This window comes from Amblyomma mixtum, chromosome 4, assembly GCF_055824585.1.
Source record: "Amblyomma mixtum isolate Tamu chromosome 4, ASM5582458v1, whole genome shotgun sequence".
In the NCBI taxonomy this organism is placed as follows: Eukaryota; Metazoa; Arthropoda; class Arachnida; order Ixodida; family Ixodidae; genus Amblyomma; species Amblyomma mixtum.
In genome coordinates, this window is record NC_143015.1 from 17,349,451 (window position 1) to 17,364,113 (window position 14,663).

The following is a 14,663-nucleotide window of genomic DNA, read 5'->3' on the forward strand; positions in this document are numbered from 1 at the left end:
TCCTTTATATATATATATATATATATATATATATATATATATATATATATATATATATATATATATATATATATATATATATATATATATATATAAAAAAAAGTATACGCTTCGTTAAAGGAAACATATTTATTCAATGCTTATGCTTTGTGTTTCCCACTTACCTGTTCAGTGCCCGCCCCTATAAAAGGGGATGCATTACCAATGTAAAATCACTCCTGTAGAAGATCGGTCTTCCGATCGAAACGTCGAGTTGAATAAATATGTTTCCTTTAACGAAGCGTATACTTTGCTATATATTCCTATAAGCAGTCTAGTACTTCACGCTTTCGCAACCTATATATATATATATATATATATATATTGTAATGTGGAAACTCGCACAGTTATTGTGGTCGGGCACAGTCCTTGTCCCAGCAGTGCTGCTCAACAGGCCGGCGTTCGCAAGCGCACACCCGAGCTTCGTCAGCTTCGTCTTCTGTCTTCTTCTGTCATCTTGCTCTTCTTCGGCAGCGCTAGCCGCTGAGGCAGCAAACCCCAATTCTCTTTATTACAATACCCCCGGGATGAAAAGGCGCCATCATGGCGGCCTAAGGGCACGATACGAGAGCTGGGTCGTAGTAAGGCTTCAGGCGGTCTAAGTGCACGATTTCACGGCCGCGGCGGCGATGGTCCGACGAAGGCGTGATGGTCTTCACAAGATAATTAACTGGCGATGTCTGCTGAACAACGCGATAGGGGCCCTGGTATTTGCTCAGCAGTTTTGTATACTGTCCTGGGCTGGAGGAGGGCACCCAAAGCCAAACCAAGGAGTCCGGAAGATTATGCGGCGGCAGACCGGGAGAAGCGGCGCGGGAGCTGTTCTGACGGTGCTGGACGTGTGAAGTAAAGGAACGCGCGAGTTGACGGCATTCTTCGGCATGCGCAGCGGCCTGAGAGACGGTTGTAAATTCGGACGAATCGGGGCGGTAAGGGAGTATGGTGTCCATGATGGAGGAAGGCTCGCATCCGTACAGAAGAAAATACGGGGAAAAACCAGTAGTGGCTTGCGTTGCAGAGTTGTAGGCGTATGTAACGAAAGGTAGAACGCGGTCCCAGTCTGAGTGATCGGCAGAAATATACTTGGCCATCATGTCTCCGAGGGTCCGGTTAAAGCGCTCGGTCATGCCGTTGGTCTGCGGATGGTACGAAGACGTCGTGCGGTGAACGATATGACACTCCCGAAGGAGGGCTTCCACGACGCCGGACAAGAAGACGCGACCCCGGTCGCTGAGCAATTCTTGAGGCGCACCGTGACGAAGAATGAGGTTCTGAAGTATGAAACCGGCTACGTCAGAGGCCGTCGCAGCAGGCAACGAGGCAGTTTCGGCATAGCGCGTGAGATGATCCATGGCGACGATGATCCAGCGGTGCCCCGCGGCAGTGAAGGGAAGAGGGCCATAAAGGTCGATTCCAACACGGTCGAATGGCCGGGCGGGACACGGTAAAGGTTGCAGAGGAGCAGGTGAGTGCGGTGGTGGGTTCTTGCGACGCTGACATTCCAGGCAAGAGCGTACGTACTGGCGGACGAAACGGTACATGCCCCGCCAATAATACCAAAGGCGTAGGCGGGTAAAATTTTTCAGGAGACCGGCATGAGCGCATTGCGGGTCATCGTGGTAACTGGCACAAATGGCGGAGCGGAGATGCCTTAGAATCACGAGCAGCCATTTGCGACCATCGGGGAGGTAGTTCCGACGGTACAGCAGCTGGTCGCGCACGGCAAAGTGATGGGCTTGACGTCGGAGCGCTCGAGAAGGGAGGCGCGCTGAGCGGTTGGCTAGGAAATCCAGAAGAGAAGTAATCCAAGGATCCTTGCGCTGCTCAGAAGCCATATCAATAGTGTCGAGAGAAGGTGTGAGACCGGAAATAGATGGTGGGTCAAGCTCAGAGGTCACAGGGGAGCGCGAGAGAGCGTCGGCGTCGGAGTGTTTACGACCGGAACGATAAATGACCCGAATGTCGTAACCTTGTAAACGCAGAGCCCAACGAGCGAGGCGGCCAGATGGATCTTTGAGTGACGACAGCCAACAAAGGGCATGGTGATCGGTAATAACATCGAACGGGCGCCCGTATAAGTAAGGACGAAATTTTGTGATCGCCCAAATAATCGCCAAACATTCTTTTTCTGTGACGGAATAATTAGTCTCCGCTTTTGTGAGCGCACGGCTGGCGTAAGCAACGACGTACTCATTGAAACCAGGTTTCCGCTGAGCTAGAACGGCACCGAGACCAATGCCGCTGGCGTCTGTGTGCAGTTCTGTTGGCGCGGAAGGGTCGAAATGGCGCAAGATCGGAGGAGAGCTGAGGAGCTGGCGCAGCGTTCCAAAAGCCTCGTCGCATGCAGGGGACCAAGCCGACAAGTCGTGGCTACCAGCGAGAAGTTGCGTCAGCGGGGCGATAACGGCAGCAAAATTCTTGATGAAACGGCGAAAGTAGGAGCAAAGGCCAAGAAAGCTTCTGAGTTCTTTCAGAGATGTGGGCTTCGGGAAATCAGCAACTGCGCGGAGCTTGGCAGGATCCGGGAGTACACCATCCTTGGACACGACGTGGCCTAGGATAGTCAGCTGTCGAGCGCCGAAGCGACACTTTTTCAAGTTTAGCTGCAGGCCAGCGTCACTGAGACAGCGAAGAACACTCTCGAGGCGAAGAAGATGAGACGCAAAATTCTGGGAGAAGATGACAACGTCGTCCAAGTAGCAGAGGCATGTCTGCCATTTAAGGCCACGGAGGATGTTGTCCATCATACGCTCAAAAGTGGCAGGCGCGTTGCAGAGACCGAAGGGCATCACATTAAATTCATACAGTCCATCAGGCGTGAGGAAAGCTGTTTTCGGGCGATCGACGTCGGCCATCGGCACCTGCCAGTACCCAGAGCGCAGATGCAACGAAGAAAAGTACTCCGCTCCCTGCAGGCAATCCAGCGCGTCGTCTATACGAGGCAGGGGGTAGACGTCCTTCCGAGTAATTTTGTTTAGCCGGCGGTAGTCGACGCAGAATCTAATGGATCCGTCCTTTTTCTTGACGAGCACGACCGGAGAAGCCCACGGGCTGTGAGAGGGCTGGATCACGCCGCGATGTAGCATGTCGTTCACCTGTTCATCAATGATGCGGCGCTCAGCGGAGGAGACGCGGTAAGGGCGTTGGCGCAAGGGCCCATGGGTGCCAGTGTCGATATGGTGGCGAACCGCTGCGGCACGACCCAACGGTGCTTGAGGAGAGTCGAAGGATGCGCGGAAGCGCTGCAGCAAAGCGATGAGCTGGGCGCGTTGGTGAGGTGGTAGAGCGGCATCGACAGAACGGGAAAACATGTCCGGGGAGGACGGGTCGGCGACGTCGGCGGGAGGAGTGAGGGCGGTGATGTCATGGGCGTCAGGGTCATCAAGGACAGGAGAAGTGTCGTCGAGATCGATGACATCAACCGTTCCAAGCGATTCTCCCCGAAGTAAAGTGGTGGGGAAAGGCAACGGGTTCGCGACGTACAGAGCGCCACAACCACCAGCAAGTGTGAGCACGGCATGAGGGAGCAAGACAGACTTGCGGTGCGCACAAAGAGATGAGGGTGAATAAAGGACAGTAGCGTCAGAGAGGGCAGCACAAGTCAGCGGCACGAGAACAGAAGAGAAAGCTGGCACGTCGACGTCGTCAGCGGCGAGAATAGGCGCAGCGGTAACAGGGGAGGCGTCCACAAGAGCATCACACAGCGGCGACAAATCAATTTCCGCACGTGCACAGTCAATGATGGCGTGATGCGCGGACAGAAAATCCCACCCGAGGATGATGTCATGAGAGGAGCGGGCGAGAACGAAGAACTCAATGGTGTATGGGAGGCCTTGGATGACGAGGCGGGCAGTGCACGCTGCGATAGGGCGAATGGGGTCAGCGCTGGCGGTGCGAAGCGAAAGGTCAGAAAGCGGCGTCATCACTTTTTTTAATTTGCGGCACAAGTTACGACTAATGATGGACACGGCAGCACCAGTGTCAATAAGCGCGTCAACAGTAACGCCTTCAACGATAACTTCAATAACGTTCATAGGGCTTGAGACGGTCGTTGACGGCGCAGTTCTTGCCTCCGGAACTGCGGCGCCTAGTTTTCCGCTTGAAGAGGTGGGGACCGGCGGCGCATAGGAGAGAGCGAACGGCGTCGAGGAGACGGTGACCGATGGCTTCGGTTGTAAGAGTCGGAGCGAGGCGGAGAGGGATTCGGAGGCGGCAGAGGAGAAGAGACAGGGACGGCGGGAAATGAAGCGTCCTACGTTGGCGAGCGCCCGTAGTCGTAAGGACCGGATCCGCGCGTGCGGCACCAGCGGGCCACATGACCAGCGAGACCGCAGGCATAGCATATGGGGCGGTTATCAGGGGTGCGCCACGGATTCACAGGGCGGGGACCGGTGCGAGGCAAAGGATGGTGAGTGCGTGGCAGTGCAGGGGCGAGCTGCTGCTGAGGGTAGACGTTGACAGGCGGCGCATAAGTTGGAAGAACCGGCTGAGGTCGTGGCCGGACGACTGCTTCTGCGTATGTCAACGGTGCAGTGACCAGAGTAGGTGAATTAGTGGGCGGCAGGACCTCAGCTACCTGCTCCTGGATTACACGCTGAATCGAAGGCGATAGTGATGGCGTTGTGGCAGGTTGGGAGGTAACCAGCGGTAACTGACGGGCGACCTCCTCTCGCACAAACTGCTTGATGTGCTGAAGAAGGGTCGACTGATCGTTAGCAGGACCGCCTACCGCCAAGCTCGAAAGGTTGTCGTCCGTGCAAATGACACGCCGGGTGGCATGACGCTGTTTTCGGAGCTCGTCGTTGCTCTGACACAAAGAGACGACGTCTGAGACGGTTTGAGGATCTTTAGACACCAGCATTTGAAATGCGTCGTCCTCAATCCCTTTCAGAATGTGCTTGATTTTGTCACCCTCGCTCATAGATGGATTGAGCCGTTTACACAAGTCAACAACGTCCTCGATGTAGCTGGTGAAATTCTCGCCATTCTGCTGGGCACGACTGCGCAGACGTTGTTCGGCGCGAAGTTTTCGGACAGCGGGGCGGCCGAAGACGTCAGTCAGGCTGGTTTTGAGAGCCGCCCAGGTAGTAAAATCAGCCTCGTGGTTGCGGAACCACAAGTTCGCGACGTCAGTCAAGTAGAAGATGACGTTCGTGAGCTTAACGACGTCATCCCATTTGTTGTAGGCGCTCACGCGTTCGTAAGAGGCCAGCCAATCTTCTACGTCGGTGTCGTCAGTGCCGCTGAAGACTGTCGGGTCGCGCTGACGGACGGCACCGGAACAGATGACAGCCTGGGCAGGTTGGACCGAGGTGTCGGACGTCGTGGTAGAGCCTGGTATCCTGGGCATCGTGGCGTAGTTCCACGGGGAGAACAAGGAGCACCTCCACCAAGTGTAATGTGGAAACTCGCACAGTTATTGTGGTCGGGCACAGTCCTTGTCCCAGCAGTGCTGCTCAACAGGCCGGCGTTCGCAAGCGCACACCCGAACTTCGTCAGCTTCGTCTTCTGTCTTCTTCTGTCATCTTCCTCTTCTTCGGCAGCGCTAGCCGCTGAGGCAGCAAACCCCAATTCTCTTTATTACAATATATATATATATATATATATATATATATATATATATATATATATATATATATATATATATATATATATATATATATATATATGACAGAAGCGAAGAGCCACAGAAACCAAGGGGCACAGGGGATTTTTTATATTTATTTATTTAATTTGTGGTGTTGATCAATGTAGAATATTATTGACTATGTTATCGCTTAATGCTAATTGGTTAGAAAAGCAGAAGAAAAAACAACCGCATGCCGCCGGTGGGATCCGAACCCACGACCTCCGAATTACGCGTCCGGTGCTCTACCTCTGAGCTACGGGGACGGCTGTCAAATCTTCTGATTTCGGGGTATTTATGTTTTACAAGTATATATATATATATATATAGGAAGGGGAATGAGGGGCTCGTTATAAATATGAAAGAAGCCAACAGCCACAGAAACCAAGGGGCACAGGGGATTTTTTTTTTTTTAAATTAATTTATTTATTTTGTGGTGTTGATCAATTTAGAATATTACTCAACATGTAAAGCTTTAAGCGATGACATGTTCAGTAATATTCTAAATTGATCAACACCACAAAATAAATAAATTAATTTAAAAAAAAAAATCCCCTGTGCCCCTTGGTTTCTGTGGCTGTTGGCTTCTTTCATATTTATAACGAGCCCCTCATTCCCCTTCCTTTGTTTGCTTAATTGCTTAGCGAGGGCCTCGGTTCTGGCAGCCTTGACTCTATAGGAAGCATAAGAGGGTTCTCACGCAGCTTCCACCCTTTCCGTTCGATGACGTTCTACGTCACTACCTGCGGTTACTCAGGACGTTCTACGTCCGCCGCTTATGAACATGGGTGGCGCTGATGAACACTCTCAAGGTTAGGTTACTTGTAAACATAAATACCCCCGAAAGCAGAAGATTTGACAGCCGTCGCCGTAGCTCAGAGGTAGAGCACCGGACGCGTAATTCGGAGGTCGTGGGTTCGGATCCCACCGGCGGCAGTGGTTGTTTTTTCTTCTGCTTTTCTAATCAATTAGCTTTAAGCGATGACATGTTCAGTAATATTCTAAATTGATCAACACCACAAAATAAATAAATTAATTTAAAAAAAAAAAAAAATCCCCTGTGCCCCTTGGTTTCTGTGGCTGTTGGCTTCTTTCATATATATATATATATATATATATATATATATATATATATATATATATTGATGTTGATATTGATACAGGAAGAAGTGCTTCGCCATCTTGCTGGTGACCGCTCGGCAGTCTGGAACAGTTCTTGTGTCTCTAACTGTGTGCCGTGTAATACTCGTGACAAATCTCGTGGAGGTGTGGGGTACGCTTCCAGACCCACGCAGGCTACCGACCAATGCGGATCTCACCCCAGTTCACCAGCGCCGCGGCCGCTGCCTCCATGGAGCGTCTCCTGATTTCGGACTCCTTACGGCTGCAACCAGGACGACGCAACCTCGGTCTTCGGAGGCACCAGCTGCGATGGTAACTGACACCAGGCTCCCGGCGCACATCCTCTGTCATCAGCCACGAACACCCCCATCGTTTCATGGCAACTTGTTCGAGGACGCCGAGGAGTGGCTCGAGATCTTCGAACGTGTTGCCCGTTACAACGGCTGGAGCGACGACCATACACTCCACAATGTATATTTTGCGCTTGAAGAGCCGTCTCGGACATGGTTAGAAAAACCATGAAGCTTCGTTTACATCCTGGGAAGCCTTCTGCCGCAATCTCATAGCCACTTTCCCGAATGCAGACCGTCGAGAGCCAGCAGAAGCTGCGTTACACTCGCGCAACCAGCGCCACAACGAGAGTGTCCGCATGTGCTACGAGGACATGACCCGCCTTTTTAAACGCGCGGATCCCAACGTGACGGAAGACAGGAAGCTTCGCCACCTCATGCGGGGTGCCAAGCAAGAGCTCTTCGCAGGACTCGTGCGCAGTCCACCGCGCACTTTGGCAGAGTTCCTCACCGAGGCGGCCACTATGGAGAAGATGCTGGAACAGCGAGCCCGCCAATACAATCGCGACGTCAACACCTTCGGGCCTGATCCCATCTCCATGCCTACCTGTATCGACACGACCTTCCTACGCGAGCTGGTCCGATCTGTCGTCAGAGAGGGACTGCAGGCCTTCCGTATGCCGTCCGAGACGCCATCTTCCACGCCACTGACTGAAGTCGTCCGGGACGAGGTGCGCCTGGCTGCACAACAGCACCAAATTTCCGAGGTTCCTCGCCAGCATGATGCAAGGCCCACGTATGCGTCCGTCCTACGCCAGGCCCCTGGGTACGACGTCACTGCCGCGACTCCAGCAGTTCTCTCGATTCACGGAGCAATCCAGGCAGCCTTCGCAACCAGGCAGAGGCTAACCGCCTTCTACGTTCATTGCAGAAATGCGCGTTTGAGGAGCGGAATCCGAAGCTGCTACCGTCACCGCTGGTGGAACCTACACGTGTCCACGGATCGTCCCCCTCCCTCCGTTCTCTACTGGCAAGCCGCACCTGCGCACTACTGTCCGATATCAACGGCGTCCCCTATATAACCGCTGCACGACGGTCCCCACATCATTCACGGAGCAATCCAGGCAGCCTTCGCAACCAGGCAGAGGCTAACCGCCTTCTTCGTTCATTGCAGGTGTGTATCCTGTATCTTTGACTACAAATATCGATCTCAGGCTACTGGATTGCTCCGTTCGTGTTTGTGTCCAGCATGGGTGATAAGCCTCCTTCAACCATAAAAGAACTCGTAAAGGCTATGACTGACTTGAGTGCACAGTTTGACTCTAAGCAAAGTGAACTAAAGCAAGATTTAAAGCATGTGATTGAATCTGAAATGGAATCTGTCAAAACTTCAATGGGCTTTATCAATGAAAAGTTCGAAGAATTTAGAACAGAGATCTCTGAGCTCAAAAAGACCCTGTCTGACGTGAAAAACGTAAACCAGGAAATGAAAAAAGAAAACAACCGACTCACAAATGAAGTGAAAAGTCTCAGGCACGAATTAACTGAACTGCAGCAGTACAGTAGAAGAAATAACCTTGAAATCAAAGGCATCCCTCCAGCACCCAGTGAAAATCTGATTTCAGTGATGACATCGATCTGTCATCTCTTGAGCACCAAGTTCGATGAATCCGATGTTGAAGCTATCCATCGTGTGCCCTCAAAAAACAAAGATGAACCCAACATCATTGTTAAGTTTGCTTCCAGGAAAGTGAGAGACAGCATTCTGAAAACAGCGAAAAAGCAACGGCTGAACACTACACTTTTGAGCTTTGACGATCACGATAATCCCGTGTTCATCAACGAACATTTGTGCCCGGCAAACAAAATTTTGCTAGGTAATGCACGGAAAGCCAAAAAGGAAGTACAGTGGAAACACACATGGGTATCAGATGGCAAGATCCTGATGGGCAAGACAGATACCTCGCATGTTCTACATATAACCTGTGACGATGATCTTGCTCAGGTAGTCTAGAAACATGGCTTTTTCCGTTGAGGAAATCAGTGCTAAGTGGCACGAGAGCGAAAACCTTTCTATTTTTCATTGCAATGTCCGCAGCATAAATAAAAATCTAGACCAACTCACTGTACATTTATCGCAACATTCTTTCCAGTATGATCTTATTGCTGTAACTGAAACCTGGCTTAAGAAAGGAAAAATACCGTACATACCGGGTTACACAACGCTATCTTTACCAAGAGATAGCACCGCACGAGGGGGTGGCGTTGCTCTTTTTATAAAAAACGGCATAGATTATCAACAGCTCTCGGATTTCTCTGTGAGCTCTAAAACCACGGAAGCACTTTTTATTCGCCTTAAGACAGACGTCGTAATAGGCGTGGTATATCGTCCGCCAAACACGTGCACAAGTCAGTTCATATCTGATATGGAGTCCATTCTGGTTCCTCTGATCTCTTTTAATAATCAGTTAGCAATAGTTGGTGATTTCAATATTGACTTATCGAAGGATGACTGTCCAGATTATATTTTCTTACTAGAATCGTTCAACCTCAAGAACGTTATCAATGTGCCCACTAGAATTACACATCAGTCTGCAACAATTATTGATCACATTTTATGTAACAGTGATATGGATGCCTGTGCTGGTGTTTGTAAACAAAACAGTGCTGATCACTGCTCAACTTTTCTGTTCCTGCCACAGTCGGGTATTGATTGTACTTGCCCTACCCATACCGATGTATTTTCACGGGTGGACTACGCGCATGTCAGGCGTTTGCTCGAATCTATTCATTTCGAAAATCTGTGTCACAGTGACGTTCACACAGAATTTGCTAACTTCGTATCTGCTGTTTCCGGTGCAATTACTAAGTCAACGCTGAAGTTTTCTCGGCGCAACTATAAACATGCCATATGTCCTTGGATTACTGAGGAAATACTCACAGTATTGAAAAAAAAAGGATTCATACTACAATAAACTCAAAAACAACAGAACAAATGCTTATTACTTGAAACAGTTTAAGTATTACAGAAACAAATCTGTGGCGCTGATAAGAAAATCAAAGAAATTGTATTATACTAATTTGGTTAATCGTCAAGGAAGTGACACTAATCAAGTATGGAAGATTGTAGAAGTTACGGGCACAGTTAAAAGAAAACAGATCGTTCCTGACAACTTGTCAATAGAGACTGCAGACCAGTTTAATCAGTTCTTCACAACCTACCGTCAGAACAGTGCGCAACCTACTTCCTTAGCTTCAGTGAGATCCGGCATACCTCGATTTATTAATAATGAATTCAGTTTCTTGAACATTACTAGCGATGAAGTTGCAAGTGTTGTGGCGAATATGCCCACGAATAAAGCGGCCGGGCCAGACGGCATAATGGCTAAGGTAATCAAGGACAACATTGATCTGTTTTGTGTTCCTTTGTGCAGAATATTCAATAACGCGATACACTCTAGCTTATACCCCGATACTTTAAATGTTGCAAAAGTTGTTCCGATATTTAAAACTGGTGACCCTAACAACCCGTCTAGTTACAGGCCAATATCTGTACTGAGTGTCGTCAATACCATTTTTGAAAAATTAATTGCTTTCCAACTGAAAACCTTTCTTGATGCTAATCATAGTATTTGTCTTCAGCAACACGGATTTGTTTCTAGCAGGTCCACGTCCACGGCTGTAGTTGCTCTATCACAGCTTATCCTATCTGCTCTTCATAACCATAATGTTGCTGTAAGCGTATTTATAGACATCAAAAAAGCTTTCGACACAGTCTCACACTCCATTCTTTTAATGAAACTGGAAGCATATGATGTGCGTAGCGGGGCACTTGAATTCTTCAAAAGTTATCTTTCTTCACGACACCAGCAAGTTGTCCTCAAACAGTTCAAGTCTGCATACCAAACTGTTATGTGTGGTGCACCCCAGGGGTCAGTTCTGGGACCGCTTTTATTTTCACTCTTTACTAATGACCTCCCTAATGCACTACAGTGTTCTCAAATTTTGATGTATGCGGATGACACTGCACTTATCTTTACTGGCAACTCACTTGAGTCAAAAGAAAATCCTATTAACAATGAACTCCAACGTATCTCGACTTGGTTTCGTAATAATCGTCTAACTAAACACTCAAAAAACTAAATGTTATTTTTCGTTCAAAACAAAAGTGTATTGAATCAAGTGATTTTTCTATATGTGTTGACAACAATGTTATTGATAGTGTGTCTTCTTTTAAATATTTAGGGGTCATGTTTGACTGCCACTTGTCTTGCAAGGAGCAGGTGCACAGTGTGTGTAAAAAGGTTGCGTACGGTTGTTTTACCTTGGCAAAGGCACGGCGGCACTTTCAACCTGCTATTCTTAGATCACTGTATTTTTCATTATGTCACAGTCATCTCAGTTATTGCAGTGAATCATGGGGAATCACATACAAAACGTATTTATCACCATTGCTAAGACTACAAAAACGTGCCATGAAAACCATGGGATTACCTTCTTCGAATAGTTAATAAGGGAGTAATTACTCATTGGCATCCACCCAAGCGCAGCCATACGGGTACAAAGGAAAGCTATACAGCTTTCTCAGAAACTTCGTAGTTAAAGAAAAATTCGTCCTGGTCCGGTGTTCGAACCCGGGACCACCGCTACACCGGAGCAGTCGCTCTACCAATTGAGCTAACCCGGACGGCAAGCTTATGGTAGGGCGAGAGCGAATTGATCAATAACTCGAAGTGGGAACAGTGTTGGTCAAATGTTTAGGGGTATCACCCAAGGTGGAGTAAATTTGTAATAAGGGAGTAATTACTCATTGGCATCCACCCAAGCGCAGCCATACGGCTACAAAGGAAAGCTATACAGCTTTCTCAGAAACTTCGTAGTTAAAGAAAAATTCGTCCTGGTCCTGGTCCGAATAGTTCTACCAATAACATTTTTGACGCAATGCAAATCATGTCATTCACAACCTTACGCGATTACAAAATAGCTCTTATGGTTAATAATATTGTAAATACCAACTACCCCTTACCTCTTGGTGCATTCAGTATTCCCGTCCGCAACACTAGACAAGCCAGCAATGGCAATTTTAATCTTCCTATTTGCCATAATTCATACGGAGAAATACGAATAGAATTTACAGGAGCGAAAATTTGGAACTCGTTGCCAATTGAAATAAAGCAAGCTAGGAATTTCAAACTGACATGCAAGAAACATTTTTTGGGAATGGAAGCAAGGCTACAGAGTTAGTTTTTCTTCAATGTGTTTGTGATTGCTGTCCTATATGTTATTTTGTATTGGACCGCTGACTAGCCTCATTGGCTATCGGTCCAAATATCTGTGTATACAGTTTGTTTGTGTTACTCAATAAAGACTTCTTCTTCTTCTTCTCCCCTCGTGGTCACGCTCCGCTAGCCTACCAGCGACCGCGAAACAGTAAATTGTGACGTGCACCGGACCGTCGGCCCCTCTGCTATCACTGTGGCCAGGCGGGTCACCTCTACAGGGCATGACCATACCGCCGCGTGGGTCTGCGTGGTTTCGCGCCGGACGACCCGTGCCCACAGAACGGGGAACGACCGCATGAGATAGCATACCATCTGTTGTTGCGCCAGAACCACATCACGTCAGGACACCAGGAGGATCGATCAACGTCGCCGAGACGCTACCGTTCTCCAAGCCCCCGTCAAGCCGCAGGCTACTCCGGACGCCGTTCTCCCAGTCCACGCCGGGAAAACTGATTCCAGCGGCCCCAGGTGGCAAGACCGCTGATGCCGGGACTTGTGAAGATCCTCCTGCGCCACTACCACGCGACGATGTTTCTCTGGGAGCGAGTAGCGACAGCATCCGACGCGCTACCTCCGATTTATGCGTTAAAATTGATGGAGTCGACGTGACTGCTTTGCTGGACACTGGTGCCCATTTTTCTGTCATGTGCTCTGCCCTTGCCCTAGAACTGAAAAAAGTACTGACGGAGTGGTCATAGCCTAGCATTCGTACTGCTGGGAGTCACCTTATTATCCCCGCCGGCAGGTGCACAGCCCGTGTCGATATCCGTAGTTTTGTGTACGTCGGCGAATTTGTAGTCCTCCGTGAGTGTTCGAGGGGCTTGATCCTCCGTCTCTACTTTCTCCAGACGAACGGTGCTGTCATTGACCTGCACGAAGCACGGGTCACGTTCTCGACGAAACGGGCCATGGTGCACACTGACACAGACGATTCACGCTTGAGTGCTCTGCGACTTGTTGGCGATATAATGGTGCCACCCCGGTCCAGTGTGCTAGTTCTCGTGAGGAATGATTTATTCTACGACTACGAAGGTGTTGCTGATAGCCACGTACCCCTGCTGCTCGAGAAGGGAGTAGCCGTCGCTCTTCCAACTACAAGACGGTTGTGCCACTGCGCTCCTATAAGTTGCAGCACCTAGCCAAGGGCACGGCTGTCGCCTTCCTGCATGACTTCGCGTTGCCTCAAGTGTGGGCCCTGGAGACAAGCCCTCAAGACCAGGCCCCACCATATCCTGTCCTTCCGTCCGTCAGAATCAATCCGGATTTGGCGCCTAAGCAGAAGGCTCTCCTCTCCGCGCTTCTTAACCGATTTCGCGGGTTGTTTAGCTACAAGCTCCAGGGTCGGTCGTACGCCTGTCGCAAAGCATCGCATCATCACCGACGAGACTACACCACCAGTATGCCAGCGCCCATACCGCATTTCTTCGACGGAACGCAAAGGCATTAAAAGGCAAGTGGACGAAATGCTCGCCGACGATGTCATTCAACCGTCGACAAGCCCATGGGCATTACCAGTGGTCCTCGAGAAAAAAAAACATCTTGAGCTTTTGTCTCGATTACCGTAAACTGAACAATGTGACCAAAAAGGACGTTTACCCACTCCACAGGATTGATGATGCACTCGAAAGACTACGTGATACTAGGTTCTTTTCCTCCTTAGATCTCAAACGCGGCTAGTGGCAGATAGAGGTGGACGAGCGAGACCGCGAGAAAACTGCTTTTGTGACGCCTGATGGTCTATACGAATTTAAGGTGCTCCCGTTTGGACTATGTTCAGCGCCGAGACTTTCCAACGCATGATGTACACTGTCTTGTCCGGGCTCAAGTGGCAGACGTGCCTCGTATACCTGGACGATGTCATTTTCTCGCCCACTTTCGAGCAACACTTGGAGCGGCTGCGCACAGTGCTCCGGGTGCTCCAATGTGCGCAACTTACGATCAAGACTGAGAAATGCTATTTCGGTTTTAAGGAGCTTCCCTTCCCCGGCCATGTCAGCGCGCGGTATTCTCCCAGGTCACGACAAGACCGCTGCTGTCTCCAGTTTCCCGCGTCCCACTGACAAAAAGACTCTTCGACGTTTTTTGGGGCTGTGCTCTTAGTATCGATGATTCGTCCAAGATTTTTTCAGAATAGCTGAACCCTAACAGCGCTGACCAGACACGACACACCATTCTTGTGGGGAAGCGACCAAGAGGATGCTTTCGTGGAGCTCCGCCACCACCTGCAACGTCCACAGATACTCGCCCATTTCGATGACGCCGCAGCAACCGACATACACACCGATGCTAACAACGTAGGCCTTG

The 14,663-nt window shown here is 49.5% G+C and overlaps 1 protein-coding gene across 1 annotated transcript; it reads left to right on the top strand.

Moving 5' to 3' along the window:
* The first annotated feature begins 8,326 nt into the window (after positions 1–8,326).
* LOC149345786 (uncharacterized) lies at positions 8,327–9,091 on the top strand. Its single transcript, XM_089585289.1, has one exon. It carries the CDS (start codon positions 8,327–8,329, stop codon positions 9,089–9,091), a length of 765 nt encoding a protein of 254 aa, XP_089441415.1.
* The last annotated feature ends 5,572 nt before the right edge of the window (positions 9,092–14,663 follow it).